At 31.3% G+C, this 20,751-nt stretch overlaps 1 protein-coding gene and 1 long non-coding RNA gene across 2 annotated transcripts; both read right to left on the reverse strand.

The window, feature by feature from the left end:
- Window positions 1-924: 924 nt before the first annotated feature.
- LOC132726192 (uncharacterized) lies at window positions 925-5,591 on the reverse strand (the record flags this gene model as incomplete). Its single annotated transcript, XM_060711463.1, has 6 exons — window positions 5,495-5,591; window positions 4,581-4,744; window positions 3,469-3,597; window positions 2,203-2,365; window positions 1,755-2,072; window positions 925-1,124 (listed from the first exon to the last, which is right to left on the reverse strand). Coding segments are annotated over exons 1-6 (1,044 nt in total), but the record flags the coding sequence as incomplete, so codon positions are not given.
- An 8,658-nt stretch (window positions 5,592-14,249) lies between these two features.
- Window positions 14,250-20,511, reverse strand: LOC132726191 (uncharacterized). The gene is made up of 3 exons (XR_009625156.1): window positions 20,431-20,511; window positions 16,726-16,845; window positions 14,250-14,372 (listed from the first exon to the last, which is right to left on the reverse strand). It is a non-coding gene; the product is annotated as an uncharacterized LOC132726191 (long non-coding RNA).
- Between the last annotated feature and the right edge of the window lie 240 nt (window positions 20,512-20,751).

Consider the following 20,751-nt stretch of genomic DNA (forward strand, 5'->3'; position numbering starts at 1 on the left):
GAATTTGATTTGTTTAAAAGATTGTATTTTATTTCGTCGTTTTTTAGGCATTAAGTGATTTACTTAAAGGAACGCAATATGTAAACCTAGTTTTTCACACTTAGAATTGAACAATTTATTTTCTGGAAAGTTTGATTTATGGAGCGTGGCAACCGAATATATATTAACATTATATAATACTTTGCAATTATATTCATCATTTCCGTATTTATTGTATGGTACTGATTGTTCAAAAGAAACAATTTGATTATCAAATGCATTAGTGTCTATAAATTTCCTTTCTTTTCCTATCAAATCGATATTTTTTTGCGTATTTAAACATATGTGTAAAATATCAATTTTTGGAATACAACATAAAATATTCTCACAATATCACATGTGTGAAAATATTCATAATTTTGTTGGCGCCGCCATTTTGAAAATCTTAGACTCGGTTTTTATATTCTCGAGCAACTAATTAGAATTTCAGAAGACTTTTTGAAGGCAATCACTTTAAAAAACCGGCAATCGCTGATTCAGAAAACCGCAACAGCTCTTCTCTGTCCCCTAAATAAAAACCAAGTATGACTTCCAGTAAACAATCATTCCACATGATACCTTTTGGTAAAAACCTGACCGCGATAAGGAGTCATTAGCTTTTAAAAGTTACTTATTAATATTCAGTTTTATAAATATCATTGAATAACGTAAAGACAATACCTCTTATTTGAGATTAACAAGGTGGCTGACGAGATATTCGAAAACACTAAAATACTGTGATTATAAACTGAACACCACTTATTCATTAGTGACTTATTAATGGTACAAAATAGCTGCATGTACTCAACTTTTACAAAGTCTAAGAGGGATCTTAGACACTTTGCTTGTAAGGACCTACTGTGTCAAAGATAGCACCTTATTTTTGTATAATGAATGCATGCATACCTCTGATAAAGAGACGTTTGTGAAAACCAATTTAGCAAATTGATTTGGTTTGAAGTTTACAATCCACTGTAGATCACTGTCAAAAATTGCCCTGAAGGGGTAACTTAAGGACGTTATAATGGAGTCTTTATCTACGTATTGTACGTGACCAAAAAGCAATCCATCTTTGCGTTTAGCTCTCGGGAACGACATCATAATTCCTGTGTAAATTAAAAAACATAGCCTAAATATAAGCTTATATGGAGGCTCACATGCCTGATTGATAGGATTTCTCATGACTTGCATAATAAAGACAATCTTAGGACAAGTTTAGCAAAGCAAAAAGGCCCAACGTATTACATTAAATGGAGAACATAAATTTTAGTATTTGTCTTCATAACCTATTATGGAAAGAAGCCGGAATAAAAGTACAAATTTACTACAACTTGAGCAAAATTATTTTAATCCGGGATTTTATAAAGAATATTATGATCAATCCATATACTTATACAGTATATTTTTGAAATTAGAGGTAGATTACATTTATACTACACTTACTTCAATAATGGGAAGAAGTTGTTAGGAAATATTTATTTCAATTGTGTTTATAACTTTTTCATTCATAAGGCTTATGTTCAAATCATTAACTAAGATCTATAATATGCAAAATCAAGTCTGATACTACTGTAGCTGTAATACAGTTATGATAATAACACTGATACTTCATGCTGTTTTATCTAGGTCACATCTGCATTTTACAAGAAACTATGCTCTATTTAATAATATGAAAAGCGTATGAAACAATACCTGTACTGTTGAAAAAAAGACTTTATTACGAAATGTTTACATACCAATGTTTTGTAGTTTGGCAAAACATTGCCCATCATTGGTAATCTTCTTACTTTTCCATAATCCAAACGGACTATACATGTAGTGATTACAAATTCCGACTGGTTCGATTGATCCATTTGGTCCATGATGTTCGTTATCATCTTCTATAGTTATGTTAGACATAGTTTTAAAACTGGCAACACTACAATTTGTCTGAATACTACAAAGTTCAATACATCTTGTAAGATTCGTTTTCAAGACAGTTGAATCGGCAGATAACAATTCATATTCGACATGTAGCATTTCAGATGATTCGGTGCTGTTGATGTCAGTTATACCTGATGAATGAGAGATAATGTATATAATATCAAGTATAGTTGTATCTTAAGAATTTCTTTACTCGAATTGTGTTACAATATATCATTCGTTAATATTAAACAAACATACATTCCTTAATTGTTAACTTACGTGTCAGTTTACAGCCAAACAACTTGAAATTTAAACATCTTGATTTGCTTGTTGGCTTTTCAAATGAATGTTTGAACTTTGCGTATCTTCCATTGATTGGTCTCGGCAGAATGAACACTTGATTGCTATTCCAAAAGTTTTCAGGTGGAAATATTCTAAATTCCTGAAATAATGAATCGCCAATACACATTTATTGTTTCAACATTTATTTTATTTCATTCTTCGAGTTAATTGTACATATCAACGTCCTTTTTGACAACGGCTTGGTTTTGATAATGCAATATTTCTGATTCATAAAATTTAAAATCAGTCTATATATATACCAAGATAAACCATCAGAACTGCAATAAGAATTTCTTAAACTTTATAAGTGTGGCTAAATATAAAGTTAAAGGGTGTGTGTGTGTTGAAATGTACAGATGTATTTCATCCAAACAAAGGAACAAAGGACACAATCGCTTAATACCTTACTATTGTTATCTCTAACAATGCAAACGTAAAGCAATTGATGTAACATTACATACTACATAATTCTGCCAATTAGTAGCCAGTTTTAAAAGTTTCTCTAATATATTAGTTAACAAGGCACGGCTTGTATTGTAACTCTGTCATTTCGGACAAGGAACACCATCGTGTTTCCTTGATATTCAATAACATTTTAACGATTTCAGTTAACGCAGTTAATATTTTTGATGTTTCAGGTGAAATACACGTTTTGGTGTCATATAGCATTTGGAACATAATTCAAAATATAGACAGACATTAAATAAATAAATAGGCACTATCATCAAAGTTATCTTGAATACTTTAACATTAACATTGAATCAAAAGTACGAGCTCGTATATGTAGTAAAACTGCAGCCGCCAGATGAGAAACGTTATCTTAAGAGAATCAGCCTTGAGAAAAATGTACTAAAATTATAAGGAAAGTAAAAATATTTATACTTTAAGCAATTAGTTTCATGTTACATACAATTATTGTTGGAATTTTGCAGTATTTATCACTAAATCTTTCCTGTGTTGCTATTGCAGTAAGGACTATTTTTGCATATTGTGATCTAATTTTGGAATTTTTCGTAGATTTTAAGTGCTGTTTTCTATGTGTAAAGTACTTCCTTAGTACACTTGACACTATGCTTCTTTTAAAACCATTTTTAGTTTCATGAAAGTTACCATGAATAGAGAAGCATGCTGCTTTAAAATATATACTTATGTTTTGTTGTTTTGTTTTTTGTTTTTTAGATATGTTTACACAAACGAGTATACCATGTCTTTGTATAACTGTAATGTATCCTTATTGTTGCCAAAATAAAAACTGAACGTGGTCCACATGTCACATTCTTTCGAAACGTAAACACCAACTCCTTCTATTGTTGTTACATCAATTAAATCGACCTAAATTGATAAAAATTATTTGTACTAAAATTGTTGACGTGTGTCTGAATTATTTTTAATTTACAAGTAATGTATCTCAACAATACGTATGTACTCGTACGATATTTTCAGTCACAGAAGAATGATGCAAGTGCATCAGAAAAATACCAATTGTTCAAAGACATTACCTCTTGCTTACACACTTTAGACTACTGAGCCAAAGAAGCGATTACCTTGATTGTACTTCTAGTTTTGAAGTGTGTGCATTCAACCGTAACAGTGTTTAATTATTGTCTTTCGTTTGTAAAAAAAGCACTGCGATGAACTACCTTAAAATGTCTAAAGTTTGTTTAAATATTTTTGACGTAATTTAAAATTTCATTGACGCTCATTTGAATTAAAATCACTAAAATTATAAAGTTAGGAATTTTAACATCTGCAATGATCTTAATTTTTCTAAAAAGAGATATTTGCGATATTTTCACCAATCACCTCCTTATTATCAAAACCGAAAATAGAGTTAATTATAGATAACATATTTATAACAATTCCCTCCTACATGAATTTTCCCTACATGTTATAAGCTGGTATTACTAAACTATTTTTATCCTTAAAGGTTACAGAAAAACAAGTTTCACAAATACAATAAGTTGTAAATAGTAGAGTAAAACCTATTTGATAAAGATTACACATTGCCAAGACAATCTGGATTACTATTATTCATATGTATATACTTAAAAATAAGAGTTCTAGTATATATAGATAAGATATTGACAAAAATATAATCATTTTTACTCACATGTAAGGAAATAAGAAATAGATTTGTTCTAGTCAAGTAAAGCTGCAGAAAGAATGGTTTCTCAATGCTTCCAAATTGAAAATGTAAAAACGTGTTAATACTTATATGTAATAAAACACTCTATTCCCGGTTAAAGTATTGTTCAATGTGTTATCGTTTTTTTTTCTTTTATGAGAGAATATATCTTTACATGAATTATACAAACCAAAATCCAAGGTGTCAGATCTGTAGCATCATGAATCCAAACAGTAAATATGGTGTTCGTATTTGTAGGTATTTGTTCTGTGGTTCCAGAAGAAACAGTGACTTGAGTGTTTGGTACCTGTTTGTCGTCAATTTCAATACTTTCAAAACATGGCTCACCATTTTCTACAGACAAAGTATCAAAAGTCTTACACAAACAATTATTAATTCAAACATATCGTAAAAAGGTTCGCAACCGGTAAGATAAATGATTTGTACTGTATAATTAATGAAGAGATAATTGAAAATTGAGTATTGATTGCAAAGTGACATTCAAGTGACATATTCAGATTCCATGATAACGCGAGTGTTCCATATTATACTAGAAGTAAAAAGTATTCTTTGAGGTTTCTAAGTCTTAGAATATCATATTGCCAGAGGCTTTTCAGTCAGTAATTGAAAGACGTAATTGAAAACAAATAACCCATCGGCGGCGTTGCCACATCAGACTGGCAATGTAGAAATTGTAAAAACAGGTCAAACCTCGCAAGTGGAAAGCCTTTGTGTCTGTTATCAAGAAACTTAACACTTATTGTTTAGTACTGGTTGGCTCCAAGAACGGATACCAGATTGTTTCAATACGGTTAAAGCTTCCAAAAAATCGACATTAGCAAGACTGAATTTCGTAAAACTAAACTAAACTTAATAATAACCCATTCCCATGTTAGAATAATCAAATATTAACTAATGGAACTGTTATAAATTAGTTTCAAAAATAATCTCAACAAGTCAGCATTTTTATAGATTTTTAGTTATCTTTTAGTTAACATGTTAAAATACTTATTTCTATCGAATTTGTAGATGTTATAATTGGTGAATCATTTACAAAGAATATTCTTTAGATTTTATCCCTTAAGCTTTATGGAGTTTACTTACGTGTTTCCATACTCGATAGGTACACCTGAAATGATATGCTGCCGTTTACATGTGTTATGTTTGCCTCCATTCTAAATGTAAAAAAACGGCCTCGTGTTCTCCTGCAATTTGATATTTACATTTAAGTTCATTTGCCATATAATTCGAAAATAAAATTGAAGAAAATAGTTAAGAAGCGCATCTTACAGACATATAAAGAGACCGCACGATCTCTTATTCAAAGATATGCGAACAATACACAGTTTGTTGACTCTTACATCCGGTCATATCTAGGCTACAATTGCTTCATATATCTTGAGAGACTGCTCTGTGGTTTTTATATATGGTTGTGTTTTGATAGATGGCATATCTTAAGTATCTCTGATAACATGAAAACACATTAGCATGGAAAACATGTCATCTTCCTTTATCAAGTATATGAACAGTTTAAGTTTGATTTATTTCACAAAGATTAGCATCACACAATGGTGTTTATATATTGGAGCAATTTGGCTTATGATGAAAAAAATGCGTATGAAACATGTCATATTTGGACAGTGATTTCTAAAATATCACTTGGCGGAAACCACAATTTAACATGATTCCTGACTGTCATTTTCGCAAAATAAAATGCAAAATGTTAATGGGACTGTTCTTTTTATACTGAAAAGATGGTTAGAAGGAGCCTTGATAATTTCCGTTCTTATAATGACACTGAAACTGCACCAAACATACAATTACGCAACATGTTTATCCATATCAGCTGATTTAACTGATATTAGAAAAATCTACAAGCTGAATATTGACTTTAGTCTAAGTAAACAACTCATTCATAGCTATGCTGTTTCTAGTAATACGGGTGGAGAAATAATATAGATTTATCGGTCACCGTTGTAAAAATTAAAACAATCAGGTCTGATACGTATGTTTGAATTGTTGCCTTTAGCCCTCGTGGTTAATTTATACGCATCAAACCTCCAAATCACAGATACCAATATTGACTCATATACTATTTTATTTAAAATATACAATCAATCATTTATAACACTTAGGTAATCGTGTATGCTGTATTCATTACTGTAATACTGTAGATATATCAGTGACAAAACATTGACAATTTCAACACTTTTTTCCGGGACTTTATACGTTTTAACGAAATTAATATTAATTCGAGATTACGAAAAGATAAGTCGTGTTTATGGAATATAAATTCGTAACCAGAAATATAAGTTTGTAATTACGAAATATTGATTTATTTATACGAAATATAAATTATTTTTTACGAAATTAATTTTTAATTATTTATTCTTAATTACGAAATATTAATTCGTCTAAACGAAATATTTATTCTTTTTTACAAAATTATAATTCGTTTTCACGAAACATTAATAATACATTTCGAAACATGTATTTGTTTTTACGAAATCTTGTTGAAGGTTATTGTGAGCATTTTAAAACACCTTCTAACGTAACAAAACTACCAGCGAATTTAACGATTATAAGCCTAAAGGTTCTCACATTATTATACATGTTTTAGTGTGAACATGGTTTCTTATGTTCTCATTCTCAATCAAAGATATTCCCTGTTTTCCCTTTTTTATACATATTCTCAACAGCTTCCAAAAAATATATTATCGAGACATTTAATCTTTTCTGGCATATTTTTTTTAGAAAAGAAACAGACTATATTATTACTGTCTTTTATCAACACAAATATATTTATATTTAAAATTTCTTGGTTAAATCTGTATTGAACTTAGTGTGCTTGAGGTTGTTTAATAAATTTCAGAGCTTATTTCTTTTTTATTGGTTAATATATATTTTGTAACTTATGCTTTGCATTGGTTGTATTCTATATGTCTGTAGAATTGAGTATTTTATCCGCTTATTTTGTTTTTCTTCGGCATTTTAAACGTGTTTGTAATTGCAAATTTTGTCACATGAAATTGAAATGGTACATTCCAGGTGAAATTAACTGTTTACGTCTGTCGGGTATGTTTTTTTCTGTACTATATTTCTATTTTTAACTTGTATACTTAGCAGCACACGTTGAAGAGAGAAATAAAAAAAATATAATGTTGTTGATTGTGATTAGCACAATATACTGGCGAGTTTACATGCTGTAGTCTAATTTGTTCCATGTTTATAATGATTTTGTGTTTGACATATTAATTGAAGGTAATATTTACAAGCATGCACTTAGTATTTAGACAAGAAGATACATGAATAATAAGGCGTGTTAATTATATATTGATAATGCTGTCACTAGGCAGCTTATTTAATATATATTTGTGATTATAAGTAATAAAGTGATGCAATGTATGTTTACGGCAAGGGGATCCTTTCAGGTTACATTGCAAGTGTTTTTGACATGATGTAAAAAGTATTGAATGATTGCAAGAGTGTCAGCCATCGTGTGTGTCCTTGTTACATTTCGTGAACTGCCAAAGAGTACCATCATTATGTTAGATCACGCTATGTTTAAATTAACAAATGAAAGCGTTTCAAAATGTACCTGTAAGTCTGAAAAACTGTTTAGGTTAAATATCTAATGTTCATATATAATAAAGATAAAACGTGCCAATGATGTATACAAGCATGTAGTGAATGGTATCATTTTTACCAAATAAAGTAAGATAGAAATTACCTTAGATATACTTTTCCAGGAAGAGTGGTAGTTTCTGTGTTACAAACCGAAGATTCCTCGAAATTCCCAGGCACATCATGTACAAAACATTTAAAATAGGTATATCCCTGAAGGTAAACAATCCTGTTTCATATCTAATTGAAAAAGACTTTAAAAATCATGCAATCAACACACTTATAAATGTTTAATTTATAAAGGTACTATGAATTTCAAAACATTGATCTTTAATTGATTTTACAAATTGATTTTTCTTCTTTCGTTGCTTTAATCTTCTGCATACGACTTGTTTCATTGCTTTTAAGAATTGAGAACAAGTGTGATAAATCCTTATTTCAAAATAAAAGTGTTGTTTTTATTATTGTTGTTTAAAACTACGTTTTACGGTTCTATAAAACAAAACCACATAGATGGTCTTCATGAATTAGGAAAGACCACACAATTTTGAACACAATATATATGAAGAAAAGTCCTTAAATCTATTTAATTCTTTTACCATTCACTAACTTCAACATAGGATTAGATACACAATATCATAATATAAACGTACATGTGATAATTCCTAGAATACGTGCATGTTATACCTCTTAAATTATTTTATATGTGATGTTGTGTTTGTTAAATATCTCGTGAGCGCCGTCTGGTCTGCTGACGTCATTTAATTTGACCAAATTCACACATTAACAAAAAATGTGATTTGCACAGCGAACAATAACACAGTTTTTTGCGAATCTCTATTGACGAAATCGACCATACAGAGAAATTTAGTAAAGTATCGCCAGCACTTGTTTAAAAGTGGCATGATCATAAACAAGACAACGGTAAAAAAACCAGAGGGAAACAAATATTTGGGAAATCGGTTTGCATTTATGTTAAAGAAAGATCTTACGATCTGCTGAAAGGGTGAATTAACGGTGATCACAGCCTCACAGTTTGTGTTATTTTTGTCATCAACGGCCGTTTTTGAATCGTTCACAGAATTCATATAGACAAACTCAACATAACACGTGCGGTACATGCCTCGTATGTTGTTTTTTTATTTTTACAAAAAGATAAATCAACAAGTAGGAAGTCCTCCCTCTTAATCTATGAAGTCATTGAACAGTTCGACACTAAGGTCAATGTCCCCGATGCACATTTTAATACGTTTGCGTATCAAAATCAGCCTTTATGAATTGACTGGTGTGTTACTTATTCGTTAGGTAAATTAATTGACTGGTATCTTATCCCCGACTTACCTCTGGATTCTGCTTTTTACAGCTAACATATGATAATATGCTAAAATATGTTAATTTGGACCGTAAGTTTAGTCAAATAAAAGAATGGTGCCCGCTACCAATGACTTCAACAGGGAATTGCGGTGCAATATTTCAATATTACAATTTTCGTCAAATCTTTGGAAAACACCACTTTCAGCGTTTTGATTGTCGAGGAGAGTTCATCTTAATACTTTGACGTCGATAAAGCCGCTTTAGGTCGATTCCCCATCGCTGTTACGGCATTTATGTAATAGGTCAACGCCATTTTTGCACTTTTTAATGAAGTTTTGAATAACTGTTAAAATCGTATGTATGTCTATATACTTGAAAATGTATTGGTAAATATAGATCTTAATGGTAATAAAACTTGACATCGATAAGTTGTCTAATATTATTTTTATCAATTCATTTTCAATAAAAAGGGTATAACGAATCTTGAAGTTGGTTGTCTAACAAAAAGGTTTGGGACTTGTCAGGAAAAACAGGTATTAAGACATTCTGCATTGACTATAGTTAGTATATATAACATACCAAATTTGAAGACTTGATGTCAATCATTACTACCTCAAGTGAACGCATACAGTCAATGTAATACCATTCAAAATCTATATCTAAAAAAAAATCAAACAGCACTTTGCATACAGTTTTCAACCTGAGAATATGTTAAATATGCCTATAAAATTAAACTTCTATGAGAAGTGCACGGGTACTTTTACAGCCTGCGTTTATTTCGTAAAAATCTCAGAATAAATATTGGTATTGGTAAGTTCAGTAATACATATAAGGACCGTTACACATGTTATAACCCCTGTAAATGTAAATCATGTATGTCTTCAAGACATGAAGTTAAATCTTACCTTGATGCAGTGTGTAGAGGGTTCGTTGATTTAGAATCAACTCTGTAATTCACAAACAAGAAAGGCTATGCTTAGCAAATAAAATTTAAAATAATATTTAATAAATGATTTGAATTCTAAATCTTAATAGTGTCTTATTTTTTGAAGTATGATTATTATAGTTTGCATCATTTTGTTTTGATCTGATCTGGAATGTCTGAAAAATGATCTTTATCAAAATACTACATATTCAAATTTGGTGGAATGAATGATTGCAAAGGCTATGCTTTTATTACACTGAAAATAAAAGTACAAAAAGAGAGTTTATATTTAAGATTTGATAATGGTGCTTTATATCTGTAAGCCAATATTAAATTATTTGATACTGAAAATATTTTAAACATGATGTATAAGATAACGACATACCTGTTGACGTTTGATAATCAAAGTTTTGGACTGGAAACAATTAAAAACAACTTTTGAACCGATAGTATGAAAATCATGAATATGTTTTCTTTTCATATTATGGTTAAAACATATCACATACAGGTTTTGCCCATATCCGTTTTTTTTTCAATTTACATCAAACTATTGACTGTTCGTAAATAGCAGTCAAGAAACAGTCTGTTTAGAAGTATGCAACTGCTGATCGACGGGTCAAAACTTATATGTTCAAATGTATCATTTCGTCTATTTATATCTATTAAAATCTCCAAGCAATAAAATTTTATGCATAATTATGTTACTTTGATTTCTGCTGGAAGTCGCTATTACCAATCTTCGCGTTTCAAAATGCCCTCAAAAATTGTCAACAATAAAATAAAATTCAGAAAATTAAAACGGTTTAAACAAGAACTTCCACTGTCATGGCGTAAATACCCCCGCATTCCACTTTGTCAGAATCAACAGTGGCCATTTAGAACTCGAGGACAACCTCCCTGTCAAATCTGTAATTACTAAGCCAGTGCATTGCTAAGTTATGAATTCTACATACATCAAATGTGAAAATGTCAAAATCAATATACTGCCGACAGGCATTCTTAAACATTTGAGCAGACAAGCTTATTATAGTAAAAATGCCTGTGACCTTGACATTTGACATAGTCACCTAATAATCAAACGGGATCATCTGCTAGTTATAAACAACCTCAATATCAAATATGAAGACTGTTGACAAGAGAAATTGAGCGGAAAAGCTTTTTGTTTTAGTCAAGGCCCTGTGACCTCGACCTTTAACCCGGTGACCTCAAAATCAATAGGAATCACTCAATGGTTATGATCAACTTTTATGCCAAATATGAAGGCAGTTGGTTAAAGATTTCATAAGTTATTGGGCGGATTCAAAGTCCCTGTTAACTTGACCTTTGACCCAGTAACCTCAAAATATATAGGGGTCAAACTTTTTTTAGTCAAGGCCCCTGTAACCTTGAACTTGAACTGATTGACCTCATAATCAATAGGAGTCATCCACTAATCATGACTAACCTCAATGCCAAATATGAAGACTGTGGGTTAAAGGAATCCTAAGTTATTGGGCGGACAATATTTTTATAGTCAAGGCTCTGTGACCTTGACCTTTGACCTGGTGGCCTAAAATTAAAAAGGGATTACTAGTATCTACTAATCATGACCAATATAAATACAAAATATGAAGACTGTGGGTCAAAGAAATCTTAAGTTATTGGGCAGACAATGACAAATCGACTGACGGCCGGACGGACATGTTAACAATTAGGGTTTATGTGCTTTTTCTTTGATCCATAAACCAGTAAAATTACTACATAAACCAGTTGGATTATGAGATTTCCTTCTTTTTGACTAAAATTATGGACGGAATGAAGCTCATAGACCATTGCATGTTCGCCCGGACGGACGGACGGACGGGGTGACGGCCGGACGTCCCAGCTGATTCCAGTATATCCCTCTTACAACTTTTTGTGCGGGGGTATAATTATGAACTGTAATACACTTCAAAATAAATTTACGTAACTTTGAAAAAAGGGGCAAAAAAAAAATGAAATTTAGTTCATAAATAACAAAAATAAATTTCAAATGAAAGTTTACATCCTGATTATTACAGATTCAAGTAATTAATAAGCTTTTTTAACAAATTAATTAAAATTACTGTTTTATGCATTATTTTTTAACAAGTTGAAATGAGATGATTTTATATGCATTTCAATTTGAAAGGGTTGTCTCTATTTAATAGATTCGTGGACAAAGACTATGAAAGCAAATATATAAGTAATGTTGCAATTTTTGCGAGAAATATTTTTTTTCTAAAATAACATAAGTTTTATTCAAATACTTCTTCACTACTGCTTTTTTCATATACTTTAAAGTTTACACTCTTTGACATTTACAAAACTATAAAACATCACAATCTTAGCATAGATAACAGAATAAAAAGCTTTAATAATATTTTTGTTTCCCAGTTATCTATAATAAATCATACTTTATAATGCAACAATGAAATATATTGCACTCCTAACACTTGAATTGAGATTTTATCATAGAGGATTTAATATAGATAACTGAAATTAAACTCTTTCATGGGGTAACTAACTACTGGGGTAAAATCAATTTATTTCATCTAGATCACTATCTTCAAGCAATGATTTACGCACCAATACCAATTAAAAGCTTACCTATTTCACACTACATTCATATAATAGACTTGCCCAGCATTTAATTATGGCTCAGTCTATTCTTTTTTCAGGGATTTCAGATATCAAAATCATGAAACTAAGTGGCTAACAGTAACAGCTTGGTAAGTCTGTACAAATGTACAGATGTATGGCTTGATATGGAATGGTATTTTTTGGTATGGGTATGTTATGTATGTTATGCTATGATATGTTATGTTATGTATATATGTATTCCAGGTTTTATGAAGTTCCATCCACCATTTCTGGCACTGAGAGTACGGACCCCGGACATGTTTCCATTTATGCTCATAAAAAATCATTATCTGTTAAAAGGTAACCTATAAATTTTGAATTTGCTCATCTGATTCCATACTGATTGTAAATTTAAAAGGCAAGTTCAAGTATCAATGCAGGGTGGCCTGTCACAATACCGGTGTTAAATGGCATATCATTGTCAACGCTAGCATTCTCAGATGAATCATAATTACATATAAAGAAAATATATCAATTTTTGGATGGCATGCATGACTAACTTACTCATAAAAAATAAATTTTAATTCAATTCAATCCAATGATATATTTATATAAAGGGGAAATGAATCATTGTGATGAATCTCCTGTCTATGAGCACTATCCCTATTTCAAGGGTGACTGAAGGAATAAATTTTGAAAAACACTACCCAATGTTACAACACCATAACACACAATCTTCTCCTAAACCTGCTTGAGCCTAAAGTGATAGCCTTTGCTACCAGTATAAAGCCAGGCCAGCCTGCACAACCGTGCAATTAACATTAAATAAAACAAAATCCAATTTCAAAAAATGATCTTTATTTTGTTATTATGTAAATACTGTACTTAGGAACCACCCATATAATTTGCTCCGAGTTATTAGGAAAACTAATATAATAGCATTGCCATCTCTGGTATCATTTATAAAGTATCGTTGGAAATTTTCAATGACCTATCTTTTCCTAAATCGGCCAAACATGCGTCAATTATCTCACTTTAAAAAGGCATTAAACATCCACCGTAACTATTCACTTATGTCCCTCATCTTATAATCATGGGGGCCAAATCATGTTGTGTACAAAACAGAACTGTTCATTCAGCTCACTTCATCATCGTAAAGTTTTTTTATCAAGCCAAAAAGATTACTTCTTAATTCAAACAACATGAAAATCTAATGAAATCTCCTGTATTTTTATATATGCTTCTTTTTTTTCTTTTTTGGAAAAAAAGACAAAATATTTAAAGTATTGACTCTAGCTATTAATGAAAATAGATATATGGTTCCAAAAGATACTGGTGGCATTATGAAGAAACATGGATGTGACCCCAGCAGGGCTCATACAATTATAAAATCAATTTTTAGTAACTTACAGCAGTACGTCTCGTCAGAAAAATCCTTACAGTCTCTATAGCCGTCACACCACCATTCATCCGGGAAACAAACACCCTGGTCACACTGAAACTCTCCTCCTCTACACTTGCTTACAACTTGCTGGAAATCTGAAATACACAGATTATCATTAAGACTTCGGTGCAGCTTAAAATCATAATAATGTAATTAAAGTCTGAATGATGCTGCAAGGTTTGTATTGTATAATTTTTAATCTGCTTTCTTGTCTAACAAGAATTTGTAACAGAGTTACGAACGTCCCCCGCCTCAGGGAAATTTTATATAAAGCATACAATTGTGATATTTCAAAAGATATTGGTATGGATCTCAGGACTTTTAATCCAAAATTATGATCAATGCTACATCTGCAAATACAACAATTTATTTATCATAGAAGTAAATTGAAACACGAAATTGAAAAAAATCTGTCATGCTAAGCTTTGACCTCAAAGTGTGACATTAACCTTCGAGGTAGGATACAAGTTTTAAACAGGGCATATCGCTATATTATTGACACTATTTGTGAAAATCCCTTGAACTATGAAGAAGTTATAGATCGGACAAAAATATACCCTATAACAGACTATAACAATATTTGACCTCTAAGTGTGACTTTGGAGGTAGAGATCCATGTTTTCCGCCTGACATATCGTCTTATTATTGTGATTATTTGTGAAAAGTATATCCCTTGATCTATGAAAAAGACTGGACACAAAATAAACCTTATATATGTGTTATGTCAAAATCCCTCAAACTATGAATAAGTACTAGATCGGACACAAAATATACCCTATAACAAACTATGTTAACTTTTGATCTCTGAGTTTGACTTTTAACTTGGAGGTAGGAATGCAGGTGTTGGGCGTGACACATCCTCTTATTATAGTGGCTATTTGTACCGTGTAATTTCCAAATCCTATGAAAAAGTTATGGACTGGACACAAAATATACCCGTTAACAGACTATGTTAATCTTTGACCTCCGAGTGTGAACTTGACCTTGGAGGTAGGTGACCAGTTTTTACGTATGAGACATTGCCTTATTATTGTGAACAATCGTAGCAAGTTTTTACAAAATCCCTCATAAGATAAGAAAGTTATGGACCGGACACGACATATACCCTTAAATAAACAATGTTGACATTGAATGAGCAAGTGCGACCTTGACGCTGGAGGTCGGGGTCTGGTTGTTACGCATGACACATCGTCTTGTTATAAAAAAACAAACAATTGTGTTATTTCAAATTCCTTTATTAAATGACAAAGTTACGGACCGGACACGAACGTGTGATGGACGGACGTACGGAAAGACGGACGGACAAATCCTATTTCTATATCCCTTTTTTCTTCGTCAAGGGAGACAGCAACTAGTGAAAAACAAAAAACCGTGATATGGTGCAATTTTCTAAAAGAAAATTACCGAAATACTTAGCTTGAATCAATACAGAATTATTTGATCAAACAGAAAACAAAAGTTGAAGGCCGCTTTATAGAAATGCTATAAAATCATTTATTTGTACTTGAAAACATACATTTGACTTCTGAAACAGCAGACGCTGCAATTTCTTAGCTTATATAATGAATATATTTGCTAAAAATAACTCAATATTTCTACATTGTAGAATGTAATTTCTATTATACAATTATTCCAAATGCTTTTTTCTAAATCAAAACCTTAGATAAACCAAAACATAACAAACTTGCACCCTCACAGACAGAAAAATCATGCACAATAGCATGTTAATTTTGCTCATAAGCTTGGCATTTTCCTTTTTTGTTGTTTTTTATAAAACAAAAATAAAAACAACATGTAAAAATCATCCATAAAGCATGTTATAAGGTCATCATATTCTACGGTAATAGTTAGTATCTAGTACAGGAATTTATGAAACAGGACACTGTAATGGTCATATAGGAACTTTGTAGCTTTACTAGTAGAAAGACCCTCATACTGTTTATATTCATGGGCGACTATCCAGCTTAACAGATCAAGTATCCCTCGGTTAACTTTATATGACCACAATCTATTAAATTTTGACAATACAAATATGTATTTGTGGCGGAGTGGCAAATTGGTTAAGATGTTGAACTAGTAATCTGAGGATTGCTGGCCGTGTGGGTTCAAACCCTGTCTGATGCAAGTCAATTGACATGAATTGCTTAGTACTGGTTGGTTCCAGGAACAGGTTCAAGAGAGTTTCAATAACCTTAAAGTTTCCAACACAATCGATTTATCTGAAATAATCTTGTATGAACTAAATACATATTTTATGATAATATTGTAGTTTACTGCTTTTGTCATATATCTATGTATATTACTACCAATTCATCCTTTTGATAAAATGTAAGAAATTAAGGTATTATAATAGCCTATTTCACAATATGTAGCCCATGTGTATAATACCACTCATTTTAAGATGTAGTTAAAAATGTATGCATGTTAATATATATGTATGTTAATTACCACATCCAATTTCATCCTCGCTGTCATTACAGTCATTGTTACGATCGCAGCGTTTCTGTTCCGGGATACAACGATCAGCTTCTATACATGTGAACTCATGTGGACCACAGTAAAGGTTTTCTAAACAAACAAATATAGATATGAATCGATTAAGGCTATTTATGAAAAAGAAGTTACAAGTGACATTATGAACAATACACTTGTACTAATGCATATATCAAAATAATACAACAGACCAAACAATTGACATAACCTTCTATTTCATATTTTGAGAGGGACATGACTTTCTATTTCATTTTTTGTGCGGACATAACCTTCCATTTCATATTTTGCGAGGTTTTGAGAAACATCATTTGTCAGAAAATAATAGTTGATCTATTATAATAATACACTGTCAGACCTATCATATTTAAGGTATAAGCTTGCTCTTGACAAACAAGCACTCAGCAGTACACTATTATTTTATACTAGAACTATCACTAAATGTGAATAATACCCCCGCAATACTGCTTCAGAAATGAGAATTCAAAGTTACAGAATATCTTGCAAAAGAATTGAAATAGAGTTATGGTTATGGGCAATTAAAGATAGTTGTGTTTCTTGATGTTGCATTTCCTTGATGTGCTTGACCGTTGAAAAAGTTTTATTGAATTACTCTGTAATAAGTCCAGAAAGAGTTACACTGCTTAAGCACTGCACTTCCTCTCATTGCGCTGGACCATTGAATGAAGTAGCATTGCATTTTAAACATTAGTTTTAAAGTTATTCACCAGACAAGGAAAATGAACATATGGCAATAACTATTCAAATACTGAAGAGTGATCTCTTGTTAATGTGCACTGCACTTCCTCTCATTGCGCTTGACAATTGTATGAAATTGTATTGAATTCCAACAACTAGTTTTCAAGTTATGCACTTGACAAATAATAACAAAGGACTGTATTTTTTCCAAATAGAGGTATGGTTCTTGTATACTGCACTTCATCTTACTGCCCTTGAAAATTGTATGAAGTTTCATTGATTCCAACCATTAATTTTCAAGGTATGCATTGGACAATAAAAGTAATAAAGGGCAAACACTCTTAAATGAGTGAAGAAATAGTAATGGTTTCTGTACACTGCGCTTTCTCTCAATGTACTTGACCATTGTATGAAATTATAATGAATTCCAACTAGAAGTTTTCAAGTTATGCTCCGGACAAGAAAGAGAAACAATGGAAAAGTAACAAAGGGCAGTTACTTTAGAATAAATCTGGACATAGTTATGAGTTATGGTTCTTAACACTGCGCTTCCTCTTAATGTGCTTCACCATTGTATGAAGTTGTTTTGAGTTTCAACAAGTAGTTTTCAAGTTATGCTCCGGACAAGGAAAGGTAACAAAAGGCAATAACTCTGTAACTAGTCAAGATTGGGTTATGGTTCTTGTGCACTGCACTTTCCCTATTGTGCTTGACCATTGCATGAAGTTGTTTTTAATTCCAATCAGTAGTTTTCAATTTATGCTCCGGACAAGGAAAGGAAACAAAGAAAATAACTCTGTAATTTCTTTAGATAAAGTTATGGTTCTTGGTCACTGCACTTCCCCTTATTGTGTTTGACCATTGTATGAAGTTGTATTGAATTTCAACCATCAGTCTTCAAGTTATGCTCCGGACAAGAAAAATGCAACGAACCGCTGGACCGACCGACCTACCAACCGACCGACCGTCGAGCGACTCCTATATACCCCCAAACTTCGTTTCGGGGGTACAAAAGAAATAATTTGTATTTAAAGTTATGATCTATATTGATGAAGCGAGGCATGTTACTGATATAATAAGGGGACGTTAGATTTAAAAGAAGAAAAAATATACAGTTGTACTTTGAACTTTCTTTTTATTAATGACGTTTTCCGAGACTTTTCATAAAGACATATAGGCAAAGTTCAAACTGTTCAATACAATTTCTTTAAACTTAGCATGTAGGAAGAATATGATAACAGAAACATTTTAAGCGGAAAAATGGGACAAATACAACCCAAGCTTTTGAGTTATGGAAATAAAAATGTATTTTATGAACCTTAATAATTCATATATCAATGATCATAAGGAAAACATCTGTGCTCTAATCTCAATGGCAATCAAAATTAATGTACTGGATAATAACCAAAATGTTTATTTTCCTAATAATGTATGCTAAATAACCTATTAAACAGAAGTAACATGAATTATTGAAAGAATGTATATGGTGCCAAACCGCCAAATATAATTTAATTTAACTACTTTATTCATATTATCATATTATGTTTGTATTATCTTTATGATTTTGAAATACTAGCATTTCCGCATGTGGGAACACGTATTTAAATATCGTGTGTAGAAATTACCGGGGAAAAGAAGTTGACCACTCATCGACTAGAAATCGAAAGAATACCTATACAAGAAAACGCTTTATACGAGGGATGATCAAACATTAACCGGACATTGTGAATGTTTTCTTACTGTAAAATGCATTTACATAAAAATACACGGAACATAAATCGGAATCTATCCCCTAAATGATAAAAATACCACTAAGAAATATTAACAAATAAAAGAGTTATGCAGTTATTGGAATGTACATGTAAAGCAATGCGGCGTATGGTATAACTTTCAAATTGACGTTAACGACGTCAGAAGCGTATTTCTTTAACGAAGAAGCTTTTTACTCATTAATGAAGTAAGCCAATACGTGTTTCACATGATGTTGATAGTGTCGGATCAACTGCCTACATATATTTCTGTACAAATCGGTATCGTATTGTATTGTAATAGAATGGATGATCATAAAGAGCTCTTGTAATGACGCAAATTAACGGTCTTTCCCTCTGTAACTTCATTGCTCAGCAAATCGCACATGCAATAAACGACACTAGGTTTTACGTTAATGAAATGTTGCTGAATAAAACAATAATTAAACTTACAACAAAAATGCCATTTTTAAAATAAATAAAATGCATAGCCGATTGTGAACAGTGACTATTAAACTGTTGAAACAATTTCTCCATAAGACAATTACGTAAAATAATAAAATAATTTATACAATTGTAAACCAAGAAATATAATACGGTGTAATAAAATGAATTAACAAATTATTCATAATAAAATTCTAATTATAAATAGTGGACTGCACCGCCCGTAGCAATGTCCACTGTCAATCGACTGCCAGTTCGACGTCTCGGCAAATTGGACGTCACCAACGTGCTTGAAAAAATTTCTTTCTTTTTCTTCTCCCTAACTTGTTTTTCATTTCTATATTAAACTTTCTAAATCGTTTGTGCTAATCAAAAACTGAATTAAAATCAGTCAATCACGACGAATTTGACATGTTTTTAAAATTGATTTTAGCAAGTTTAAGATATATGCCAATTATCTATATTTTGATGAATTTGAAATCATTTGATATTTTGTCCAAATAATAAAAATGAATTGATGTTATTTATAACTTAATGTTTCTTTCTATCAGTTTATCCGAATTATCGGTAAAGTAGGCACCCGCTGATTGGTCTCCTTTGTCGTGATTGATCCATTTATTATCAAATTTTGAGGAAAAGCTCGTACATGAAATAAAAAATATATTAAATGTGAATTAAAAAAATATACTTATTGTATTTAAATGACAAAAAACAGAAGTTTAGAGAATATGATATTGTAAATAGAATTAAACCTTGAATAAAATTGATTTACCTTTTGGGTTATAGAAACAGTGAGTGGCTCCCTGAGAAACCGTTGAAACTTTAAATTGGGAGCAATTTGTATCCGCCTCCTGTCAAAACAAAGGTTCGTGTATTCGAAATATGTTGTTTTTCAACTGATATAAGAAAAAGCCATGTTCAGTGTAACATTTAATGCATGGCACAACTGTCCATATAATTTTACATATCCGATTTCATCAAATATGACTTGTGTTTATTTCAAATACAGGATGAAATATTATGCAAATTGAAAATATAGATTACGTTCAAATAGGTTTCAACTAGACTGTGTAATGTTAAACTTGCATAATTA

The sequence above is a fragment of the Ruditapes philippinarum genome, unplaced genomic scaffold, assembly GCF_026571515.1.
Source record: "Ruditapes philippinarum isolate M1 unplaced genomic scaffold, ASM2657151v2 ctg11732_1_1_1_1, whole genome shotgun sequence".
Taxonomy (NCBI): domain Eukaryota; kingdom Metazoa; phylum Mollusca; class Bivalvia; order Venerida; family Veneridae; genus Ruditapes; species Ruditapes philippinarum.